This window comes from Sorex fumeus, unplaced genomic scaffold (assembly GCF_029834395.1).
Source record: "Sorex fumeus unplaced genomic scaffold, SorFum_2.1 ptg000003l, whole genome shotgun sequence".
Classification (NCBI taxonomy): Eukaryota; Metazoa; Chordata; class Mammalia; order Eulipotyphla; family Soricidae; genus Sorex; species Sorex fumeus.
Window position 1 is genome coordinate 44,108,748 of NW_026606060.1, and position 26,420 is coordinate 44,135,167.

Sequence of the window (26,420 nt, forward strand, 5' to 3'; positions counted from 1 at the left end):
TTGTATTTTCCTCATTTCTGCCTTCAGATCCTCTTGTCTTCTATTGGCATTGGTTTCCATTGTTTCTTTTAGTTCCCTAAGCATCCTAAGTAGCTCCCTTCTGAATTCCTTGTCAGAGAGGTTGTCTAACACTACAGTACTGTTGGTGTCATCTGGGCTAGACTCTTCAATATGAAAGTTTTTTTGCTTTTTCGGTCACACCCTGCAACGCACAGGGGTTACTCCTGGCTCTGCACTCAGGAATTACCCCTGGTAGTGCTCAGGGGACCATATGGGATGCATGGAATCGAACCTGGGTCAACCGCGTGCAAGGCAAACACCCTACCCACTAAGCTGTCACTCCAGCCCCTCAATTTTTTGCTCAGCTTCTGTTATTCTGCTATCCAGAGCATTTTAAAATATCACCTGCTGTATTATTTATTTCTGACTAAAGTAGAGTTTGTTTTTTTCCATTTTGACTTATATTTTCTTGTGCTTTGCTGACTACCTGTGCTCTCATTTCTTTGAACTGATTGAACATTCTCATCACTAAAGACACTGTCTGAATGTAGAAACAACCCGTTGCCTGAGAACAGACGACTAGTTAAAGAAACTTTGGTACATCTACACAATGGAATTCTATGCACAATGGAATTCTGTGAGGAAAGACAAAGGCATGAAATTTGCTTATAAGTGGATGGCCATGGAGAGTATCCTGCTAAGTGAAATCAATCAGAAAGAGTGGGACAGACATAGAATGACTACACTCATGTGTGGAATATAAAATACTGTAATATGAGACTAACACCCAAGGATAGTAGAGACAAAGGCCAAGATGAGATGGGGGAGAAGGCAGCTGGAATAGAAAAGGGATCACTAAGTCAATGATAGTTGGAGATATCGCTCAAGATGGGAGATGTGTGCTGAAAATAGATAAAGACCAAACATGATGGCCTCTCATTATCTGTAATGTGCATCCCATAAGACCCATAAGGAGGGGAGAGAGAAGGAGGGGGAGGGCGGAGGGAGAGCAGTTGTCTGCTATAGAGGCAGTGAGATGGCTGGGGCGAGGAGGGGAAACTGGGGACATTGGTGGTGGAAAATCTGTACTGGTGGAGAGATAGGTGTTCAGGCATCGTATGATTGAAACTCAAACACGAAAGTTTTGTAAGTGTAGCTCACGGTGATTCAATTAAAAAAAACATAAAATTAAATAAAGTCACTCTCTGAGGACTTACTGGTGTTAAGTTTTTGGTGATAACTGTTTTTGCTCATTGAGCTTGGCAGACTCAATAGTGAATGGTTAAAAGGGTCTTTCCCCTCTTGGTTATGTAGTGTTCTTGCTATTCTGGAGCTGAGTCTTTATAGTTAACCAATCCCTCTGGAAAATGCTGAGGGTTTAATCTGAAGGTTGCTCCCTGTCTATTTCACCCGTTCTCACAGAATGACAGGAAGAGTAAATGTGAGCATCATGTAATTTGTTGAGTAGATCTGTTAGTATATTGTTGTTTTAAAAATTATATATAATATATACATACATATGTAGAGGGAGAGAGAGTGTTGTCTACTATTAATGATTTTGCTGTTGTGGCTTCCTTTCTCTTACTAAAACTACTATGATTTTAACTGAATATTTAATGCTGAAATTAATAATGCTGAATAAAAGTTAATTTCTCACTATTAACAAAGAAATAGGCAGAAGAAAACAGATCCATTTACTACAAATTGGGAGGACCTAAAATGAACACTACAATATTTGCCTTACAGGCTTTTAAGGAACATTTATATATGATCATATGGGTATGTTAGTCAGTGTCAAAGTTAAGTTATGCTCTATATACTTTAAGGGGAATTTCAAGATATGTTAAATAATTGTAGAAAAATACATAAAAATTTGATAAAATGAAATAGTGCTGTGTGATTTAAATAAGTCATTTACTTTTAGGGAACTCCCCAATCCATAAAAAACTATACCTCATGGTGTTTCACTAATAAAACAAACACTGTCCTCCCGTACTTCATCGATTTGCTCAAGCAGGCCCAGTAACGTCTCCATTTTGAGACTTGTTGTTACTGTGTTTGGCATATTGAATACGACATGAGTAGCTTGCCAGGCCTTGCCGTGCGGGTGAGATACTCTCAGTAGTTTGCCGGGCTCTCTGGGAGGGGTGGAGGAATCGAACCCGGCTGGGCCAGGTTGGCTGCGTGCAAGGTAAACACCCTACTGCTGTGCTATCACTAATAAAAATTAAAAAAAATAAAATGATAATTGCTGAGGTATAATCTGCTTTCTTTTTCTGACACATTTGTACTAATAACAACAAATTGGATGATAATTTTTAGAACTGAACTTTTGATGTACACTAATTTTCCTATCTTTTTTTCTATTAGGTTTGCCTCAAAGCATAAACACAGATATTTTATCTAAGGATATAGACACTGGGAAAAATCAGAATTTCTCCAGTTTTGATGATACTAAAAACAGTAGTTTAGGTGACATGTTCTCCCCTGTTAGAGATGGTAAGTCTGTTTAAATCTTTGGATTGTGTTCTCTTGCTCTCAGCCATTTCTAGTCTAGCTTAAAAACTCTGAGTATTAAATTCAGTCTAATTGTGTTCATGACAGTTTGCTAATTTCCTCAGTCACTAGAGTGGTTTCTTTTCCTTTGCCCTTTTATTTCAAATGTTACCATTCTAGAATGTATACGGGTAATTTTTACATGTTAGCATTTTAATTTCTGCAGAAATTCGTTAAAGTTTTGGCTCCATGGGCAATCTTTTAACTGCTTTTCAGGAAATCTTAGTAAAATCTTGAACATGTTCGTAGACCAAATGTTATCTTATTAACGTAAAAAATTAGTGTTAATATTTAATTACTGTTAAATGTTTTCATGGAGAAATATGACTAGGCGATAGATTGCCTTATTTATATTTAATATATGAGAGTAAACCTTTCTCCCCTTCCTCCTACCAACTGTGGGTAGAAATTTCCATTAAAAAATTATATATATACATATATATATAAATATTACATATCTGTGCTACCTTGATAAATGAAAACATATTATTGTAGACAATTATGCAATAGCCACATTGCCTAGGTTTTTTTTTATTATGTTCTGACCGTTTTCTTAAATGTTATAGTTTTATTACTTATAGCCATGCTATCAAAACTAGATGGGTAAGTTTCTGTCAATAGTTTGACAAACTGGCCTGTTAAGTAGACTAACCTGTTTCTATAATTTTACCCAAGGAAATACTCAGGGTAGACTATAAAGATTAATGTTTGCTATTTTATTCAGAATAATGAAAAAGAAGGGGCTGCAGTGATAGTACAGTGGGTAGATTGCTAGCCTTGCATGCATCTGAACTAGGTTCGATTCCTGCCATTCCATGTGGTCCCCCCAGCACCGTCAGAAATGATTCCTGAGTGCAGAGCCAGGAGTAGCCTCTGAGCATGACTGAATGTGGTCCAAAAACAACTGAACAAAAAGACCCCAAACCATAAAACTAGAATGAATGTATCAACTGAAAAATGTTTAAATTGTTACATCTACTCATAATCTTATAAATTTTATTTTTTACACAAAATGGTCTATTTTCTGCATTTAATTTCATAACCAAAAAGAATACATATATGATGATACAAGATTGCTGAGTATCTTCTGCTTTACTCCAAGCAGAAGACAACTACTTGAGTTTTACCAGTTCAAGTTCCCCTATCTCCCACTTAATGAAAAAAGGATTCATTTCTTTCAGGTTGAAGAGAGTTCAGATTACCTAGTTAAAGATAAAAAGAGGAAGGATGTGTGTGCAATGCAGGGAAAAGTAATTTGGGCTAAAGTTGAGAAAGGTTTCTGAGATTGGTACTCAGCTGGAAAGTTTTGGCATGACAACCAATGGAGTAACTTTCTAATTTGAAGAATGTTGGAAGGAGTTTTGGGGGGAAAGTTTAAGTTATAAATGAAATCTTCTTTAATAGCTTTTAAGATAAAGGAATTAAGGGTGAAATCCCATTTTAGTTACTTTGTTTTTTAAAAATTCCTCTTTAATTTGTTATTTTAAAAATTGTGATTAGAAATTGAGTTATATGTACTTCATTTGTTATAGTTTAATATTGTTAATTAAAAAATAAATGTTAGATGCAGATACTGCTTTTCATTGTCTAGAGATTTGTGTTGTAATCTCAAGATGCATCTCTACTTTGGTGAAAGACTTTAATTATGTTTCAGTTTCTTTATGTAAGAATAAGAATGGCTCTGCTTTTGTTTTAGAGGAAACCTCTCTTCTTCCTAACTTTTGAAGTCTGTGTGTGTTGTTCAGTTATTAGGTATACACACACATATAGATGTGCAGATGAATGCATGAATGATAGTTCTACTAATTTGCTAATCATACTTGATAATCTTAATTTGAATTTCTCGTGAATTTTTTTGTGACTTGCAAATTATTTTTAAATTTATTTCCATTGATCTTCAAAATAATCTTTTGAGATGATCAGGGTACTATCTCTTTATAGATGTTGAAGCTTAATGACAGTAAAGGTTTCTTCAAGGTCACAGAGTTATTAGATTGTTTAGATAAAACTGGATTACAGATTTCTGAAGCCTATTCCAAGTGTTCTTAATAGTATACCTTCCAGCTTCATTAAATGACTATACCATAGAATTACCTTTTGATATTTGCTACTGTGCATGAAACTGAAAGGTTAAAAAGGGAAATATATATGAGTACTAGTTTAAACTTCAGTCATATTTTTCCTTAAAAATCTTGAGTCTGAACTCCTTGGGGAATGAGTGGGAAGTCTGAATTGCTATGAACTTTTTTTCTCGGTTTTTAAAACTTAATCTACTAATTTTGTTTCAGATGCAGTAGTTAACAAGGGAGGTGATGAATCCATAGGCAAAGGAGATGGTAAGAATGGTTGAAGTACTTTTATAAAAATTAAGTGATCTTGTATTATCTAGTTTGTGTTATAGATTGCCTCGACATTTTTAAGTTTGAAGAATAAACATCTCTTAATTTTGGGTTAAGAATCCAGGCCTACGATACGGGTTCAATCCCCGTTGTCCCATCTGGTCCCCAGGGCACCACCAGGAGTGATTACTGAGCGCACAGCCAGGAGAACCCCTAAGCATTGCTGGATGTGACCCAAAAAGCAAAAATAAAATAAATTAATTTAAAAAAAGGAATTCAGCCTAGCTTAGCTGAGTGCTTTTGTCTTGAGATCTCTTTTCATCAGGTGTCTGCAGACTGCTGTCATCTTAAGACTTGAGGAGATGAGACGCTGCTTCTGAACTTGTTCATATGACTTCTTAGCCAAAGTTCTTGCTCTGTGGGTCTCTCCTTATGGCAGTTGACATTGTGACAGCTAACTTCCCTTAAAGCAAGAGAGGAGACTTGAGCACATGGAAACCACAGTGTGTTTGTGTCCTAATTTTGGGATTCACATCCCAGCACTTTTGCCTGTATTCTCTTTGTTAGAAGCAGTTACTTGGACAGGCTCATTGAAAGGGAAGGGATTACTTAGGGGCATGTTTCAAAACAGTTATCTTAATGGCTGTTATTAGAATATACTCTGTGTGTGTGTGTGTGTATGTGTGTGTGTGTGTGTATACTTTAATAATTGAACAGTTTTCTGGTAACAAAATCTAACACTGACTAAAGCATTTATTGTGTTCTGTAGTTTTTTAAGTATATGCACAATATAGTATCTCTAGTACAGTATCATTTATAAATAAGGAAGCCGTTTTATACTTTTTGCTTAAGAATGCACATCAAGTCAGAGGTAGAACCGAAAAATGAATATGCCTTCTGACTCCAAATCCCTTCTTTCTACCATATGATTATCTATCATGTTAAATCCTTTTCTTAAATATCCAGAATTAGGTAATATCATAAGCAAATGCAGTGTTCTTTCTCTTTTTTTTTTCCAGCCCTTGATTTTCTGCCACAGTTGAACTCAGTATTTCCTCCAAGAAAAGGCCCAGTAGCTTCAAGCACTTCAGTATTGCATTCTAGTCCTCTTAATGTCTTTATGGGATATCCGGGGAAAGAAGAAAATGAAAATCATGATCTGACAGCTGAATCTAAGAAAATATACTTAGGAAAACAGGAATCTAAAGACTCCTTTAAACAGGTATCTGCCTGAAAATGATTCTGAATTGTGGTTTATCACTAGCAAGCACAGTGAGACAGGCTAGTGGATGTGTCCTAATTATTGATAGTGTTGCAGTGATTAGTGATAGTGCTATTGTTGTGCTCCAGCAAGGTACAAATCACAATCACAAATCATCCTGTTACTCATCGATTGCCTCGAGCAGGCCCCAGTAACGTCTCCTTCATCCTAGCCCTGAGATTATATTCAAGGCTCTTTAGGGGAATGAGACCCATCATTGTTACCGGTATTTGGCATATTGGATACGCCACGGGGAGTTTGCCAGACTCTTTATGAGCAAGTTTCCTAGTGACTTACTCGCCCCAGGTTATACAGGCCATCAGCTACAGAAACGAGACTTGGGTCACTCTTAGAGCTCTCTGTCTGGGGTCTGTCCTGAACCTCCAGCCCACGGTGTCTTCCCTAACTTGAGAATTTGCCTCGTCCGCTACCCTGCCAGGAAAGAATATGTTATTCCTCCCACTTAGTTCCTTGTGCTGTTGCAGAGATGAAATGGAATCTGCCTTATGTGAAGTCCATGCTGTACATTATATATCGTTGCTCTACTATTAAGCTGTATAATACCTAATTCATTCACTACCCAGAGCCCCACCTTTGAGTACCAGTTATAGATTGGAACAATTCTTGTGGTATGAAAATTTACACAGGGTAAATTTACTCATTGGAGACCATAATACAGTAATCTGAAACAATTATACTGTACACCTGAAGGAACATGTCAATTATTCCTCAACTTTAAAAATTTTATTAGGTGTTTCTTCCTGTATTGTTTTGTAATATACTCAAATTGGAGCAGGAGAGATAGTACCATGGTTACGGCACAAGCTTTGCACGCAGCCAGCCAGGATTGGGTCCCCAACACCCATATGTACCAGCAAGGTACAAAAATATTAAATGGTGATGTCAACATGATACAAATAAAAGACTATTTTGTAATATCTATGTGTATGTTGAAAGTAATGACAGCTGTAAATTTATCCTACTTTTCTCTGTGACAAGATTCTTAACTCTCTAAGAATGTGTTATACCAGAATTCTTTTTGAATTTCCATTGTAACAACAGAAAGTTTTAATTTGATGGTGAAGTCATTCATCCTAAGTTTCAGAGTAAATTGTCAGAAAATAAAACTCATCATTATTACCTTTTTCTATGATACCATATCTTATATAGAAGTTAGTTTATTATTTGTGTTTAAAATTATTAAATATTTTCAGGACGGCTAAATGTATAGTAGATCTGTATTTTTATCTTCTCTCTTTTCTTTTTTTCTTTGAGTTTTGGCCCATACCTGGCTGTATTTAGAATTTACTACTGAGATCACTCCGGGAGGGCTCAGGACCATATGGGGTTCTGGGAATTGAACACCAGTCAGTCTTGATACTATACTATTTCTCCAGTCCAAATATATTTGTATTTTCATATTTTTAATTTTAGAATGATAATTGAAAATAATCAATTCAAAAAGTAGAGCTGTCTTTGACCTATTTTCCAAATATTTCTAACTGGTTCCCACATGAGAATTTGAGAAATATTTTCTTTTCCTGTGATTATTATTTGACACCCCCCCCACCTGCCCCAACCACTTAATTTAAACACCATGGTTTACAAAGTTGTTTATGATGCTTTGTTATAGGCATTCAATATTCCAACACTAGTCCCACCTCCACTGTCACCTTCTCTCTCCCATTGTCTCCGTTTTCCCAATCACCCCTCAAGCTTGCCCCAAGAGTAGTCCCACAATAATTTATTTTATATGTGCTTTTTACCACCAAATGGCTAATGGAATGTTAAAAAAATATTTCCATAGAAGAAAATGTTGAGCATTGTATCTCACAGTGGGGAATATTAAGTCCTTATCTGAGAGTTTCTTAAGCTGTTGTTGCTAGTTAAGCCTTCTATGTTAATATTTTTGTTAGTTGAGATTCATTGGCTTCTACGTTACATCCCATCCATCTGGAATCTTTGACCTATTGGGATATCAGTGTTGTAGAGTTTGCACATTGCTCCAGAAAATCCAAAATATTTAACAGGGTAGTTTGGCCAGAGACATGGTGGCATCCTTGGGGCATGAAAGCAGCTGCCAGAGCTTTGTTTTGGCAGGAACTGGCCCACCCCAACTCTGAGATAGCCCCAGAGGTTTCAGCCTGGAACAGGTATCTGAGATATTTTTTGTGACTAGTTGATCTCTTTTGAAGTTTGAGTCTGAAACAAGGTTGGTAGATGAACTTAGATGGCAGCAATGGTGGAATGTGAGCTGTGATTATTATTTTTAATTATACTCAACAGCAAATGCATACTAAATGGCCTTTTCCTCATTATGTTATACAGATATTCAATCTTTGACCTATTTTTCAGAGGTCATTGAAAAATAGGTGATTGACTTTTGCCTGAAGTCTTAGCATATTTCCCTTTTATATTCTCTTCTTTTCCTTTGCCTGGCCCTATCTGTTTGAGATAAAATGAGAAAAGTAGATACATAGTGTACGAGTAATATGGGTAAAAACAAAAATTATATACTAATATTTTTATTTTAAATGTTAAGTTTGCAAAGTTGATCTCTGGTGTGGAATCTGGAATTCTTAATACCTCTTCGTCTTCTAACCAAACACGAAGTCCTGAGAAATTTGAAAAGGCAGAGAAAGAAATTGAAAGCCAAATAATATGTGAACCCGCAATCAATGGATCCTCAACTCCAAGTAAGTACATAAAATGACTTCATGTTTAAAAGAGTTAAGTTGAAAATGACATTATTTAAATTAGAAAGAATGAATAGAATGATTAAGGACTATAAAACTTCCAGAAGCTTTAAGTTCATGGACACTTCTGTTGTGCAGCTCTTACAGAAAACGATGAAGTGTTTATGAATGGATAAATTCAACCACAGTGAATTTGTTCTCGTGGTCTGGATTTTATTTTCAGTCAAATGTGACATCTTGGTAGGTGAGAGAGGAGTGAGGTTTGCCCAGGAAACCTGGTGGTGTTCCAGGGTTACACCCAGTTCAATGCATAGGTGTCTCTCCCAGCGGTGCTCAGAGAAGACCAGGCCATGTGGTGCCAAGAATCAAATCTAGGCCTTTCGGCACAGAAGGCATGCTCTCATCTCATTGAGCTCTGTGCTCAATGAGATGAGTCTTGAAATGAAAGACATGAAAGAGTCTTGCTCTAGTATGGCACATACAGGATAATAATGTAGAACCCTTTGAGAATGTGTCATCAGCTATCAGAATTTGTATTTTTCTGAATTAATGTCCTGTCTGTAGAGTTCATGCCATAGGCCCTAAAGATTTCATCCAGTTTATTAGGTTCAGCTCTTAAGAGTTATCTATACAAAACAACTCTTTGTACAGAAACAGCTCCTTTATATAGAAAGCTATATTTTTTTTTAAGGTTTCTGTGGATATATTGCACTAGCTTAAATTCTGGGACTTTGCCTGCAGCACTACGTTACTTCTATATTTCTTCTGTTTGTTTTTAATAGTCTTGGTTTATTTAGTTTGTGGTGCAGCTTGTCACATTCATCTTTTATAAAAGGAAATGGTTCAAAGATTCTTCAAGATTAATCCCTCTGTCATATGTTATTACATTAGACAGTTGACAGTTTATATATGGATAAATGAGTATCAGAAATAATGTTATAGAGAGTTTGTAAGATTTGTATTCCAGTGAATTTTTCCAAATGTCACAGGAACATGTTCTTTACTAGTATGTTAAGTTTTCTCACACCAAATCTTATTTAGAAATGTTTGATTTCTCTCATCTAAGCTGACTATTAATATTTTTTCCATTTTTTATTTCAGTTCCAAAGATAGCTTCATCTGTCACTGTTGAAGTTGCCAGCTCACTATCAGAAAAAATAGTTGATACCATTGGAAATAATCTGACAAATGCACCATTGACATCTGTACAAATCCGTTTTATTCAGAACATGATACAGGAAACATTGGATGACGTTAGGTAATAATTGAGAAAATTATTTCTTCTTTCTAAATCTTCACTGGCTCTTTTATTTAGTGTAAAATTAGCACTATAAAGTAATATTGGTGACAATTGCTTCTACCTAGATTCTTGCCTATAAAAACATAGAAAACATGAGTTTTGTGGAATTTGATGTACTGAATTTATTAAAGATCAGCCGAAAAAGGCACATTTACCTGGGAGTATTATTAGATGACTTTGCCTGCAACCTAGTCTGCTAGCATGAATTTTTCTTATCACCAGGATGTGTACAGATTTAGACCAGCTCAGACAGGATTCTCACAAGCAGTATTTGCATATTATTTATTATACTATTGTAGTTAATTTAAAGGTCTTGCCAGATTTCTCTTGTTCTCTTGATCTTTTAAATTTTAAGTATTATAAGAATGTGTTTGAGACAACTGCTTTCTAAAACTTAGCCTCAATATATTTTGGAGGATTTTAAAATTAAAAAAAAATTTTTTTTGGACGATACCCAGTAATGCTGTGGTCTGCTCCTAGCTCTGTACTTGGGGCCTCTCCAAGGGGTGATCTGGGGACCATGCAGTGTGTAGGGTGGAACCCATACCTCCCATGAAAAAAGATGGGTTTGCATAGTCTATTTGAACTCTCTCTCTCCTGCCCCTGGAGGCTATTTTCAATTACTAGAGTCTTTTTTTTTTCTGTTCAACTTAATTATTTAGTATTAGCTGAGATCTGGATTATTATGAGTGTGAATATGAGAGAGGACATGTAGTTTTTGTTGTGCAGACTTCATTTTAATGTTTCAAAGTGTTAAAATATGTATTTTAAAATGCTAACATGCTCTTCACTTTTAAAGAAAAGTCATAATTTTGGTATTTATAGTTGCCTAATATATATGAAACAAGACATAAAATGCCCATGAGGACCTTCTAGTTTAATTGGAATAAGTACATGTTTTCATAATGTGGATTAATTCATTTGTGACTGGCAAATAGGGCAGTGATGAGACAGTGGTAAATAAGTTTCTTAGTTCCTCTAACAGCAGCTAAAATGAAGCGCGTAAACATGGCTGATAAATGAACACAGTTGATGAAGCACATGAACACACTGAAGGCAGCAGCCCTCCGCCTCCATCCCATCCTCATTCTGTCCCCTGCCTCTTGGTCTGTTTGTGCTGTCATGGCACGTACTTAGTGATCCTCCCCATCAAGTACCATTTGCTTCTTCCTTCCGCTTGACAGCCTCAATCCTTCAATCTTCTTTCACCTATGATCAAATGCCACTAATTTTTTTTAAAGTCTTATTCTTAAAGCTTAAACTGTGCTGCTATTCTTTCTTAATTTTTCAATTTTTTAAAAATTTGATTAATGATCTGTGATTTACAGAGTTATTATTGAAAGCTGAGTGGTAGCACACTGTAGCACTGTCCTCCCTTTGCTCATCGATGTGCTCGAGTGGGCATCAGTAACGTCTCACAACAAATTGTGAGATTTGTTGTTACTGTTTTTGGCATATCAAATACGTCACGGGGAGCTTGCCGGGCTTTGCATGCAGGCGAGGTACTCTCAGTAGCTTGCTGGGCTCTCCGAGAGGGATGGAGGAATCGAACCCGGGTTGGCTGCATGCAAGGCAAACACCCTACCTGCTGTGCTATTGCTCCAGCCCAAGTTGTAGGCATACAATATTACAAATGGAAAAATCATTCTAGTATATTATATAACATATATATATATATATGTATATAACATGTGTAAATTAAAAGTAATAGTTTTAATGAATTTGAGGTTTTTCAGAAATGCCTCTCTGTGGTCAACGAGTAGAATGGTTTGGTCATCACTAACAAATATGGTGTGTGACCAAGGCAGTGTTGGAAACACCTAAGTGAGCAATTCAGTTGATGAGGCTGACTTTAAAAGATGCTCCTCTTTGTCTTTAGCCCTTAGTAGGCCTTGCCTGCCTCTGGGCATGAGTGGGAATGCTCTCATTCTGAGCCTCCATCAGCTGTGGACCCCCACTTCCTGGAACCCCTGGAACCCAGAATGACTCGGGATTTCTATAAATTTACCTGCTGTGCCTTTTAGCAGGTCCTGGAGAAGTACCCCTTAACTATGGAGGCAGAGAGAAGCACGTTGAGGGGTTCCTTGGCCCATCATCTTCAGCTCTGTAGGCAGCTTTCCCAAAAGGGCGATGAAGTTTCCAGAGGGGATATTCGCAGTTCTTTGCCCTAATTCATTACCTGGCTCAGTTCATCTGTGTATCATAGGGGGCCTTTCATTCTCTGACCCCATGTTTTTTACATAAGCATTCCATGAAATTCTCAGAAAAAGTGGGTGAGTGAATACTAACTTTCTTTGTAGTTGAGACTCTTTGGGATTCCAAACTATCTTGTTAGTCTTCACATGACTTTTTCCCCCCCCCCTAATTGGTGAAAACTTCAGCTAATTCCCCTCATCCTATTGGTAGCTGCTTTCTCTTGCTCTGTTCTGTTGCGGATGAAAAGAATCATGTGTTTTTCTCTTCCCCTAGGAGGACCCTATCCTTTTGTTTTGTTTTGTTTTTTAAATTTTTGTTCATTTAGGTTTCTTTGCTCTCTGGTTGAATTTTAAAAGACATTTTTGTATCTTAAAACTGACATCCTCGTGATTAGGCTGGAAGTCTAGATCCATTTCTGCTGTCATTAAAGAAAATCGAATGTTGTTTTGGTCATAGCATCTTGATTTTCAGCTTGATGTGTCTAATCTTCGGTCTGGGCACCTTATTTCTGGTTTGCCTTTAATTTTAGGATCAGGGCTTTTCTGTTCCCAGGAACCAGCTGAATGTCTGAACTACCCAACCATTCCTTTCACTTGGTGGATGCCCAGCTTTGACGATGGTATTTCCCTAGCAGTCGCAGAATTGCAAGAATACTTGACCTGTTCTTCAGCTTGCTTTATTTGGTTTCCTACCACCTAGTCCAGCACAGGCATTGCTTAAAAGTGAACAGATACCGAGCGGGGAAATTTCAGTGTCAGATTTACTTCTCTTGAGGCATCCCCTCTCCTGGTGATCATCTTATGGCCTCATCTTATCTGCCTTGGCAGGCCCAGATTCTAATGTTCTCCCACCTATTGAAACTGCTGCAGGCCACTGCTGTCTCTGAGCTCAGCCTTTTCCCCTGACCTGTAATTTGTGTCTCCCTCAGACTGCAAGATAGAAGTCAGCCGTCTTTCCTGGTACACTTCCCTTCTTTATAGGACTGCGGTCCTTAAGGTCTGGCTACCTTAATGATCCTCTGATGCCTTCATTTTTCTTTCTTTGTAATACAGTTTTTAATCACAACAATGGAAAGGGTACTTAGGAATAAAAATCTTGATAGACTTTTTTTTTTAAGAAAGCATTTGCACTGAAAAAAAAAAACTAAAAAAATATTATGAACATGTCAGTTTTCCTAACTTAATTTATAGATTAAGTGTCATTCCAACAAATCTAAGTGGGTGTTTGGTAAAAGATGATGAAGTGATTCCAAAATGAAACACTGTAGCACTGTCCTCCTGGATTTTCTTGATCCGGACCAATAAGATTGTGAGACTTGTTGTTACTGTGTTTGGCATATCGAACACATCACAGGTAGCTTGCCAGGCTTTGCCGTGGGGGCAAGCTACTTTTGGTAGCTCTCCGAGAGGGTCGGAGGAATCGAACCTGGGTCGGCCAGTTCAGCCGCATGCAAGGCAAACACCCTACCAGCTGTGCTATTGCTCCAGCCCTCCAAAATGAAAATTTAAAAAAATAACCAAGATACACTAGAGAAGAATAGAGTTGAAGGGGACTTGTCTGTCAAATGGATAGACTTAATTAACTAATTTTAAAAGTGTGGAGCATTGGTCAAAAGGATCAGCTAGTCCAGAAAGAAACCTCTGCGTGTATGGAAATGTGACATGACAGAAGAAATATTGTAGATCAGTGTGGAAAATATGGAAGTTAGTGAAGTGTGACATTTAGTTATTCATATAAAATAAGTATGGAGGTCTGGAGTATAGTGGGTAGCACACCTGCCTTGCACGGGTTCACCTGGTTCAATCTCTGGCATCCCATATGGTCCCCTGAACCTATCAGGAGTGATCCCTGAGCAAAGTATGGTTCCCTGTTAAAGTCTCTTCCATATAAAGTAAATGCTAAATGTGATAGAATTGAATATGTTGTAAGAGAAACTATGACTTTAGGATATGGAAAATAAGGAAATAAATTACCTATAAAAATAGGTTAGTAAATCTTCACAGTTGATTTTCAGTTATACAGTGTTTGAATACCCATCCCTCTACCAGTGTCCATTTCCCACCACTAATGTACCCAGTTTCCCTCCCACCACCTTCCATGCTGCAAGTTCTCTCTCTCTCTCTCCCTCTCTCCCTCTCTCTTTATCTCTCTCTCATTTTGGGCAATATATTTATGAAAGCTATTTATTATTATTAAAATTGAAAGGACAAAAGTTAACTGCAGTATGGCAGATTTGTCAGATTATGTAAATGAATCATAAAATATATTCAGTAGAAAAACATGAATTATAAACAGTCATACAGAATAATAATAGTAGGAGCTTAGGGATGCTTTGTCATGTCATTAGAGAACTGGAAATCAATGCAATATCATTTAATAACCATTTGAAGGAAATATATTGTAAAAATCTTAGCAGTGTTGGGGCTAAGGTGATAGTACAAGCAACCAGAGCATTAGCCTTGTATGTGGCTGAACCTGGTTTGATATCCCTGGCATCCCATATGGTTCCACAAGCACCACGAGGAGTAATTTCTAAGTGCAGAGCCAGCAGTAAGTAACCCTTGAGCATTGCCTGGTGTGACCCAAAAAGACAAATTGTGTGTGTGTGTGTGTGTGTGTATACATATATCTTAGCAATGACAAGTGTGGATGTAGAGAAAGAGGAACTCTTATTTTTCTGATCGTAATATGTCTATTGATACCATTTCAGAAAAAAAATGCATTATTTTTGTAAAACTGAACACACCTGCATCAAATGTCTAACAGCATTTCTTCTCTTAGATATGTCATCTATAGATACTCATACTTGCATATTGGGAGATAGATGATTGTTTATAACAATCCAAATGTCAGTAGACAGGATCATGTAAACACCAGTATGAATTAGAAAATCCTAGATACATAGAACATTAATCTTGAGGACAGGAAATTAGGCTACTTTTTTTTTCTTTTAATTAAAGCACTGTGAGATACACAGTTACAAAGTTGTTCATGATTGGGTTACATTCATTCATACAGTGTTCCAACAGCCTTCCTTTCACATTATACATTTCCCATCACCAATTTTCTCAGTTTATCTCCTTATACTCCCCAACCCCAAGTCTGCCTCTATGGCAGGTGCTCTCTCTTCTCTCTCTTTGTCTCTCTCTCTCTCTCTCTCTGTGTCTCTGTCTCTCTTCCTGTCTCTCTCCCTCTCTCCTTTTCCCACTCCCTCTCCTCTCTCTGTCTCTCTCCTTCTCTCTTTCTCCGTCTCTCTCTCTCTCTCTCTCTCTCTCTCTCTCTCTCTCTCCCTCCCTCCCTCATCCCTCCTCTCTCCCTCCCTCCCCCACCTCTTTTGGGCATTATGGTTTGCAGTCCAGTTACTGAAAGATTATCATGTATATCCCTTTACCTACTTTCAGCCTTCAGTTCTTGTCCAGAGTGATCAATTCCAACTATTATTGTCATAGTGGTCCCTTCTCTATCTTCTTCCCCCAACTTGTGCCAGGCTTCCAACCATGGGGCAATACTCCTGTAACCTACTTTTTATTTTATTTATTTATTTATTTATGTATTTATTTTTATGTAGGAGTACTGCTATTTATTCAGCCACTGATTAGCTGATTGAATTGTGCATGAACTCCACCTTAATTTTTTTGTTTGTTTTTTATAATTTTATTTATTGAATCACCGTGAGAGCAGTTACAAAGCTTTCGGGTCTAAGTCTCGGTCATACAATGAAACACCCGTACCTTCACCAGTGCCAATTCTCCACCCCCAAAAGCCCCAGTATACCCCCATCCCACACCCTCCCCCTACCTTTGGGGCAGGTGATTCCCATATTACTCTCTCTCTACTTTGATCACATTCAATATTTTGACACCAGACCCACCATTATTATTTGAGATTTTACCCAACACTCAGATCTGCTGAAAAGGCAACAGTAGACAATTTGTTTTCTATTTCTGGTTATGAATAACATATGATGTTGCGTGGCTGCAGAAGTGACCACGCAATTTTGAAATTCCAAAATTTTAACACTTAAATCTGGATGGATTTCTGCCAAAACCTGCTGGGTTCTGAGATTTGCTCCTGAGTCTCAGGGATCATGGCTGTTAAGCAGCTTGATCAGGAGCCAGAAAGGCCGTTCGTGGGCAATGACTTAGGGTCTCATTGGGGTGGGGAGGACAGGACCGGCTCCACCCCCATCCCATGAGGCCCAAAATGTCTTGTCACTGCGGGCCCAAACCTGACTGTCCAGTGGCCTCTGGAGGATGACGGCCACTGAGCTGCCAGGGGAAGCAGGCAGAGGGACAACATCCTTTCCCTCCTGGGATGGCCTGGAGACAGTAACCTAATACGTGGTCTGGACGCATTTCTGTCAAAAGCTGCTGGGTTACGAGATTTGTTTCTGAGCCTCTGGGATCATGGCCATTAAGCAGCTTGATCAGGAGCCAGAAAGGCCGTTTGTGGGCAATGACTTGGGGTCTCGTTGGGGTGGGGAGGACAGGACTGGCTCCACCCCCATCCTGTGAGGCACTCTGGAGGAACAGGCCAAGGCACGAAACCTATTCCCATCTGGTTTGGCCCATCACCAGTAACCTACTGCAGGGACTGAACGCATTTCTGCCAAAAGCCGCTGGATTTTGAGATTTGTTTCTGAGTCTCTGGGATCCTGGACATTAAGCAGTTCAATCAGGAACCAGAGAGTCCATGCCTCCAATTATATAGCTGAGCTGGAGGTGGTTTGTGGGTATGTTTCCCACATACCTAACCTTTGGCCATTTACTTTCTTGGTAAACTTTGCCCCAAGTTTTTGGGGTCTGACCAAAGGCACAGCAGCAATTTGGGGGTATCTGGAAGTCTGAAGGTGCCATGAGGCTGCTGATGCACTCGCCTCACAGGTACAGACTGACCTGCTGGTGGCATCATACTCCCGGTAACCTACTTTTTAAAGATGCACTCTTCAAGAACATATAGGGCATGGTACCTTTTGGTAAAAAAAGGCAAACTCAGTAGAAATATATTGCAGAATCTGTTTGGTTTTAATAAAATGTTTCCTTTTTGTGTGTGTGAAGTAAAATAATTTCATTTAAATAAACTTAATATAGTAAATACATTTACTATATTAAATTTAATTTTTTCTCCCTCACAGAAAAAAGGGTAGAGGTTACAGAAAAAAAAAAGAGGTGAGAGAAACAGAGAAAAATACATAATTAAGAGAGAACATGGTGCTTATCCAAAGAGGAAAAAAAGCTTAGAAAGTGTTTCTTTGTTTAGACAAAGTTTAGCAATTGTGACTTCTTTCTTGAAGTTCTACCAAGAGTTAAGTGATGGAATCAGAGTAACCCACAAGAAAGCTCTATAATAAACATTGGTAATTTTCTAGTTTATAAATTCTGTGGTGAGTCACTGTTTCTTTTATTATTCTTGATAATGAAAAAAAATTGACATAAATTTAGTAGCATTTTATTGAGTAAAAGCTGTGCCATAACCACCCTACTATAAGAATTAATTCTGAAGTATTGTTTAATAGCTGAAGCATTGGTAATATTTGAAACATTGCAACCTAGTGAATTATTTGTTTCATTATAATATAAGCCTGTGTTTCTTAAGTGATAATTTCTATTTAAGGAAATATGATGTAGTGGAAGTTCTAGAGCATAGATACCCTGGGATTATATTCTCACCATTGTTGATTAGTTCAGTGGCTTAGTTATTGGTAAAATGAAGGTTGTACTTGCACCTTGTTATGAAAATTAAATGAATTCTTACACTTAAAGTACATGGGATAGTGCCTAACATTAAGCAAATGCTAGCTACTTTTTATGATTTATAAAATTTTATAATGGTATAATGATTGTAACAATCATTCTTAAATCTTATAATTTGAAATAATGAGAAATATATAAATCTTGAGTGTTAAAGCTTTGATAAAACTTAACAATTCTGTTTTCTTTCCCTAGAGAAGCTTGCCATAGGGATATTGTGAATTTGCAAGTGGAGATGATTAAGCAATTTCATATGCAATTGGTAAGTGTGACAAATTATATTTTAAAGTAATGTAGAGTTATGAATCTAAAAAATTCATCAAAGAGTGATACATTTTTACTTAGTTTTATCTAATTGCTAAGATAATTTTAAGAATTTAGTGAGGAAAATAGACTTTTGTTCATTTATTTAGTTCCTTTATAAACCTGTGATAATTAAGACTTTTTTTCCCCCACAGCCATTTTTTTCTCAATAAATAAAAAATTCCCCAGATATGCAACTTCTCAGCTTTCCAAATACATAAAGTTTATCATTGATCTTTCACTTGTATTAGCAAAGTAACAGTCATGATTAAGTACAAACAAGACATACTCAGCTCATAATTGAACACAAGAAATGAAAGTTGAAAATATGTAAAACAACTTGACAAATAAAGGTGAAATGCCTTTGATTTTAAAAGTATTTTCTCTTTTTCTAGAATGACATGCACTCTTTACTGGAAAGATACTCAGGGAATGAAGGTTTGGTGGCTGAAATTGAAAGACTACGAGAAGAAAACAAAAGACTAAGAGCCCACTTTTGAAATTTCAGTGAATGCCTTAATGTTTTGCAATTCAGGAATTTCTGGCAATACACAAGTACATGGAATCAGTATTGTTTTCATGGTCTCTGGAAAAAAATTTTTCAAGTGAAAGGGAGATGGGATTTTTCACCAACCATTATTTCATCTTTTCTGTCAAATATATTTATATTTTTATATTTAAAACTGTAAATATGTATCTGCTTGATAGGAAAGTCAACAGGCTCCTTACTTTACAAAATCTTTAGCTCCACTAAGTGCCCTTTTTTATAAAGAAAATTTTCAGGAAAGTAGACTACATGTTTTTAGTCATTTAAAAACATTTGTGATTGACAGCCTTTCAAATTGTTTTGAATATTTGAGGATTATAGAGTTTTGTATACCTTCTATTTTTATGGTCAAAGTAGTTTTTAAATGAGAGTTTGTGTTTTTTGCAGTTGATTAATAAAACACAAGGTTGATTAGCAATTATTTTAACTGAAGTCGAGTATAACTATTTCCTGAACACTTAATATAACTTTTTTTTGAAATTTGGGTAAAATTTGGGTAAAAATTACATTTTTATCTGTTGCATTCATGTTAGAGAGACAACTAAGGAGACAGGATCATCTGGATTTGATCCCCAGCACTCTATGTGGTCCCCTGAGCACCACCTTATAGTGATCCCTGAGCATAGAGTCATGAGTCCTTGCATTGCTGGGTGTGGAAGAGGAAGAAAGGAGAAAAGAGGGAGAAGTGGGTGAGAGAAGGAGAGAGAAGAGGAGGAAGAGAAAACTCCTTTCAGTGTAAAAGCTGAAAGGCTACCCTTCCCCACACCACCCCTATCTGTCAAACTGTCACTGTCCTCCTGTTGTTCATTGATTTGCTCAAGAGGGCCCAGTAACGTCTCCATTGTGAGACTTCTTATTACTATGTTTGGCATATTGAATACTCTCCGTAGCTTTCCAGGCTTTCTGAGAGGGGCGGAGTAATCAAATCCGGGTTGGCCAGGCTGGCTGCGTGCAAGGCAAATACCCCACCGCTGTGCCATCTAACAGATTTAATAGTACCAATCAATTATTTTTTAATTGTATTATTTTATTTTTTATAACGTTGTTCACAATAGTTCATTACAGATAATAATCAAACACCAATCCCACCACCATCACCTTCCCACCACCATAAGAGGAAAGTGTGTGAAGATTGCTGTATTTCATCCTGGAGCTATTTAAGCCTTGTATACGAGATTATAAGCATGTATGTTAACCCCCCCAAAAAAAATTGTGTACATCAGTGGGCTAAAGTATAAGAGGTTGTGTGGCCACATTTGCTTGAAATCATTGGGAGTCATTGAGACGGAATGATAACAATTGTTGATGAGGGTGACTCACACAGTGGGAACTTTCCAGTAGCTAGGTCGGAACATCGTTCTGTTTATCAGATTGTGAATTGGGGAACAGAGGCCTGGAGCTGTAAGGTGACTTGTCAGAGCCCCACCTTGAGGAGTGATTGGTGGGTTAGCTGTTGGGAGTGCTGTCGGCCAGGCCAGTATGTTTCTGCTGTCCTAGACTTGGTGCTTTGTGGAGTGCTCTGTGTGCACACAGAGCTGGGGATTTCCTGTATACTTCTGCCTTCAGAAATGGGGTGGGAGGGTCTCATAAGCTGCTGGGCCATTCACTCTTTATTGGGGGGGGGGGGTGACAGGGAGGATGCTCCCCAGATCCAGCATGGGGTATGGTATGTCCCAAGACAGGTGCTTGCACCTGCTTGTTTTAGTTTGTGCTCTGCCTGAAAGGAATATTTTTTTTTTTTTGCAAGAGAAATGAATGAGAGAAACAAGATTTTCTCTGAAAGCGGATAAACATGGTTTCTAATACCGTCTCTCAGGTCTTTGGGGAGATTTCTTTATCTTCAAAAGAATTTGGCATAGTCACTGGGAAATGGTAAATGCTCAAGGTTTTTTTTTTTATTACTTCAAAGCTTTGCACTTTAAGTTTAGGAACAGTTTTGTTTTGTTTTGAAGGGGTTGGACTCTAAGCTTGACTCTGCCAATTCCCTCTGTTTTTAGACTAACCTCAGAAGGGCTGGTGAGCTGGGTCCTGAGCATGGGCTTTGCATACAGGAGGCTCAAGTTTGATCCATAGCACCACCAGGAGTGACTCCTGAGCACTGAGTCAGGAGTAGTCATTGAGCACCAAGTTTGTGACCCAAAGATCAAATAAAAGACAAAAAAAAAGTAATAATCTCAGAGAAGGCAGATGATACATTCCTTTTCACTGAACACATGGGTGTTGGAAACCATTACTGGAAAGGGAGGAAGTAGGTGTTGCCTTGGGCTATCTCATCTTTCTTTGTAGGAATCAGCTGCCTCTGGACCTCTCAAGGCTGGAAAGAAAGCTAGAAAAATCTGGTAGGGTCTTTCTCCAGGAAGCACTGGGGCACTTTTCCGCTCCATGTACAGTTGGCACCATGTCGGGAAATAGGAGCTGGCTGTGTGTATATGTGTGCGTGTGCATGTGTGTGTGTGTATGTGTGTGTGTGTGAGAGAGAGAGAGACAGAGACAGAGACAGACAGAGAGACAGAGACAGACAGACTTCTGGAAGCTGCAGGGGGTGAGGGTCTTTCCCTCTGAACCCTGAGGTGGGGTTAAGGGCTGTTTTTGACTTAAAACAGCACCCCCACTGCCAGCCCTCCCTGTCTTATTTATTTTGGCTTTTCGGGTCACAAGCTGGCGATGCTCCGGTGTTATTCCTGGCTCTGAACTCAGGAATTACTCATAGCGGTATTTGGAGGACCATATGGGATACCAGGGATTGAACCCAGATCGGCCGTGCACAAGGCAAAAGCCCTCCCCTCTGGACTACCACTTTGTTACCCCCCCCCCCCCCGCCACACCCCATTTTATTTTGCTCTTGGCTCTGCACATGGTGGAACTGGACTAATCCCTGGCCTGGTTCCTTGGGGCAGGTGCCAGCTGTGTGTATGTGGGGGTGCAGGTCAGGGAGTCTGGTCAGAAGCAGGAAAGAGAGGGTGATCCTGTCCCCCAGAGTCCTATCTCATTTTGCTGTGTGCTTATAGATGAGGGAAAACTGCACATCTTCACTGCCTTCTTTGCATCAGTGATGTCACTCAGGTTCTTGTAGACTATGTCTAATATTAGCACACTGCCCCCCAAATATCTTAAGTATATATTTTACAGCTCATGTATGAACATTTCCACTAGCAGACTTTTGGATGTGATCAGCTAGGAGAGTCTGTCACTGTCCTCCCGTTGTTCATCAATTTGCTCGAGCGGGCCCAGTAATGTCTCCATTGGAGACTTTGTTGTTATCGTGTTTGGCATATTGAATACATCACGGGTAGCTTGCCAGGCTCTGCCATGCGGGCGAGATACTCTCGGTAGCTTGCCGGGCTCTCCGAGAGGGGCGGAGGAATCAAACTCGGGTCAGCCATGTTGGCCGTGTGCAAGGTAAACGCCTTACCGCTGTGCAGTATCAATAGTAACAGCCAAGACAGCAACCTGGGTTTATATAGGTCTCCATATTCCCACAGTTTAGCTATTTCTGCTAGCTGATTGGTTACGCACCACTCAGGTCACAGTGCCCTATGACCCATCAGAACATGTCTGTCTGTGATAGGCCAACCAGACTTCTCCATCATACATCTTATGCAGTGACTGGAGATCCCTGTCCCTGAGTTATTTCTGCTATCTGATTGATTTTTGGGACTAACCAATTAAATCGTGCATGAGAGACTGACTGTTGGGAGATTTTGACTATCTATCCCCTCTCTGGGTAGGGTGTTTGCCTTGAATGCAGCCGACTCAGATTCGATGATTCCTCCATCCCTCTCTGAGAGCCTGGCAAGCTACCAAGAGTATCTTGCCCGCATGGCAGAGCCTGGCAAGTTCCCCGTGGCGTATTCAATATGCCAAAAACAGTAACAAGTCTCACAATGGAGACGTTACTGGCGCCCATTTGAGCAAATCAACAAACAATGGGAGGATAGTGCTACAGTGCATTCATTTTACTGTTTTGTACTTCTGGCAGATATTTACTCACGCTTGATTTTTTTTTTTTGCGAAGTCTACCTACCAAAACACTTGATAAGATTCAAAGCGAACTGTATATCCGCTCACAGATTCATAACATGTAAAATTATATAGTTTCAATCAACATGATTCAACTTACTGTAGCACTTTCCTCCTGTTGTTCATCAATTTGCTTGAGCGGGCCCAGTAACATTGTGAGACTTGTTGTTACTGTGTTTGGCACATCAAATACGTCAAGGGTAGCTTGCGAGGCTTTTGCTGTGCAGGTGAGATACTCTCGGTAGCTTGCCAAGCTCTCTGAGAGGAGTGGAGGAATTGAACTCCGGTCGGCCAGCCAGCGGCGTCAAGGCAAACGCCTACCCACTGTGCTATCGCTCCAGCTTACAGTCAACTTACAATCAGTGAAAATCTCATTAGATACCAATTATTTCATTATTACTGTCACTTATCTTACAAATGAAGTATGGGTCATTTATTTTTTGCATTTTTTTTTTACCTAGTGTTGAATCCAAGTCCAGGGCTTCACATATGCAAGGTTCTACCACTCAGCTACATCCCTGGTCCTTGTTTAATTATTTACTTTCTGTAATCCCTTCTGTGCTGCCTGTATCTTTATATTGTTGGCATTACCATATTATTTAGAAAGGTTAATTGTTAAAATAATTTATACCTTTTTTCTAGTAGAGATAGATGTATATCTACTGTTGTGATCTGCAGTTTTAGTGTGGTATAAGATTAGGAGGGCTACTGGATTGTTTTATTGTAGTCTCTTGACCCAAAGATTTGAATTGTGTGCCTTATATCTGGCACTTCTGCCCAGTTATGAATTTTGAGATAAAAATATTTACTAAAATTAAAAAATACCTACTTTATGATTTCCAAAGCAATAGAGAACTTTGCAACTAATATGTGTAAGTATACTAATAATTGAAGAAATGTTTTTAAAAATTTAAATGACTTTCCAGTGTGGCCTAGAGAATACATTTCTACTAAAGCACAAAAAGGTGCTGATGTGATCTTTTTTCCTGGCAGATTATTATGACTTGTAACAAGTTTTGTTTTATACATATCATTATCAAATAGGTTTAGAAGACATAAAAGTGTTTTTCCTAAATTGTCTATTTAAATCCGTTGATATTTTCCATTAATGTATTAAAGAACTGGGATAAATAAAATAATTTTTGTAACTTTATGTGTATGGAAAAAACTTTCTTGTTACAGAGTTTTTACATGATAAAATGTGAACTCTAATACTGAACTTTTTGCTTCTGGACCAACAGGGAATGAATTTTTATTGGATTTTCACACCAGAAATTTTAAAAAGACAATGTGAATCAGTTTCAAATTCTGAGCATTAGGCAACACAGTACAGTGATACCTGAGAATGAGAAATAAATGAGGTTCTAAGAACACAGTGAATCCCAAACATGCAAAAAAAAGAAACTTGCAACAAAGCACACCATAATCAAGTTCTTTAAACTCAATAAAGAAGGAAAATTCTTAAAGCACCTCAACATAGAAGACACAAGAATAAAGATAAGAATAGAGGGAAATAGTAGAACAACATCTTCAAAATACTTAAAGGAAAAGAATTCTGTACTTAATAAAAATATCTGTCAAAAGTAAAAGTGAAATAAAACTTTCAGACCCTGAATAGCTAAAGAATGAATAAACCAGCAGACTTAACTGTGCAGAAAATATTTTAAGAACCATTAGTCAGAAGAAAACTGGTGCAGATAGAAATCTACAGTGTATACAAATGATGAATGAGGCCAAAAAAAAAAAAAGGTAAATATGTGAGCAAATAGTAAGATACTATTTTCTTTGATCCACCCAAAATACTTTTTTAAAAAGTAAAAGGTACCTTAAAAACAAAAACAGTAGCAGGTCTTAAGAGAGTACAGAGAGTAGGGTACTTGCCTTGCACATAGCTGACCTGAGTTTGATCCCAGAATTCTATATGGTCCCCAGATCCCTGGCAGGTATAATTCCTGATTATAGAGCCAGGAATAAACCCTGAGCACTGCAAGTTGTGGCCCAAAAACCAAAACAAAGAATAGTAGAATGTCATATTAATATCACTTAAGTGAAATGTCTAGCAATCATATAAAAAGACAAAAGTATCCTCTCTAAGCTTAAGTTCCACCTGAAACTAAACTGGAATCTGAATGCATGCTGTAAATTCTAAAGCAACCACAAAGATTAAAAAAACAAAACAGTAAAGATGATAAAATACAATATAAAAATATTTTTAAAATCTTCAAAGATATAAAAGAAGGAAAAAGGAAAACAAGATTAAAGATACATGGGCCAAACAAAATAAAAAGATGATAGATTTAAACAAGAAAGTCATTGTATTAAGTGGAGATTCAGTTACCCTTCTTAGATTGAATCTTCTTTATGCAGCCGTATACTAAATTCAAGAAATCACTTTAACTATAAGGATAGTTTAAGTAGGGAAACATGAGATGTTGTACACTACAAATGGAAACAAATCGCGTGAGAATTAGCCAAATCTCTCTATTTGAAAGGACTCAGATGATTTTAGTTTTCATCTTAAGCCAGAAAAACAAATACGCAGATAAAGTAGAAAAAAATGGGTATGATACCAATGCATTAAAAAAATCACTATCACTGTCACTGTCATCACTGTGGTTTAAAAAATAGTCAAAAGAATTGGTGAAGCTAAAGGCCAATTCTTCAGACTAAGAAGTGGGAGAAGCAAATTAACAGTCAGGAATAAGAGAAATACCCATCATAAACTCCACAGATATTTCTGATTAGGAAATCTAAATGGTTACACTCAAAATTTTTTGAAATATTTAAAGAACATTGATATGCCAAAAACAGTAACAAGTCTCACAATGGAGATGTTACTGGTGCCTGCTCGAGCAAATTGATGAGCAATGGGATGACAGTAATACAGTGATTTAAAGAACATCAACAAGTATTTCTAGGAAAGAGAAGGGTTAATTCTCAGTTTACTCTTAGGACAGCTTTACTCTGATGCCTAAGTTACCAGAGAATTATAACCATTGGCTCTTTTCTAATGGAGTTCATCGATTTGCTCTAGCGGGCCCAGTAACGTCTCCATCGTGAGACTTGTTACTGTGTTTGGCATATTGAATATGTCATGGGTAGCTTGCCAGACTCTGCCGTGCAGGCGAGATATTCTCGGTAGCTAGCCGGGCTCTCCGAGAGGGGTGGAGGAATCGGACCTGGCTCAGCTGGGCCAGCTGCGCACAAGGCAAATGCTCTACCACTGTGCTATCGCTCCTGCCCCTTCTTATGGAGTACTGCTATTTATTCAACCACTAATTAACCTAACTGAAGCAGGTGTGAACTCCACATTACTTTTTTTTTTTAATTTTTAAATTTTATTTTCATAAAGTTGTTCACATTGTTTACATTCAGCACTTCAACACCAATTCCACCACCATTATTTTGAATTTTCCCACCACGGCCCAAGCCTGCCCCATAGGCAGATGCTA

General features: G+C 38.0%; 1 protein-coding gene across 4 annotated transcripts in view; it reads left to right on the forward strand.

Annotated features, from left to right (window-relative positions):
• NEDD1 (NEDD1 gamma-tubulin ring complex targeting factor) overlaps positions 1-19,363 on the forward strand; it is a 56,131-nt gene extending 36,768 nt beyond the window's left edge. For all 4 annotated transcript variants that reach the window (XM_056116994.1, XM_056116981.1, XM_056116985.1 and 1 more), the window contains 7 exons: positions 2,371-2,499; positions 4,845-4,892; positions 5,915-6,117; positions 8,699-8,852; positions 9,954-10,110; positions 18,294-18,360; positions 18,797-19,363. In XM_056116994.1, the coding sequence (XP_055972969.1) occupies positions 2,371-2,499; positions 4,845-4,892; positions 5,915-6,117; positions 8,699-8,852; positions 9,954-10,110; positions 18,294-18,360; positions 18,797-18,901 (863 nt within the window). In that variant the 3' untranslated portion in view covers positions 18,902-19,363. The remainder of the gene's footprint in view (positions 1-2,370; positions 2,500-4,844; positions 4,893-5,914; positions 6,118-8,698; positions 8,853-9,953; positions 10,111-18,293; positions 18,361-18,796) is intronic.
• The last annotated feature ends 7,057 nt before the right edge of the window (positions 19,364-26,420 follow it).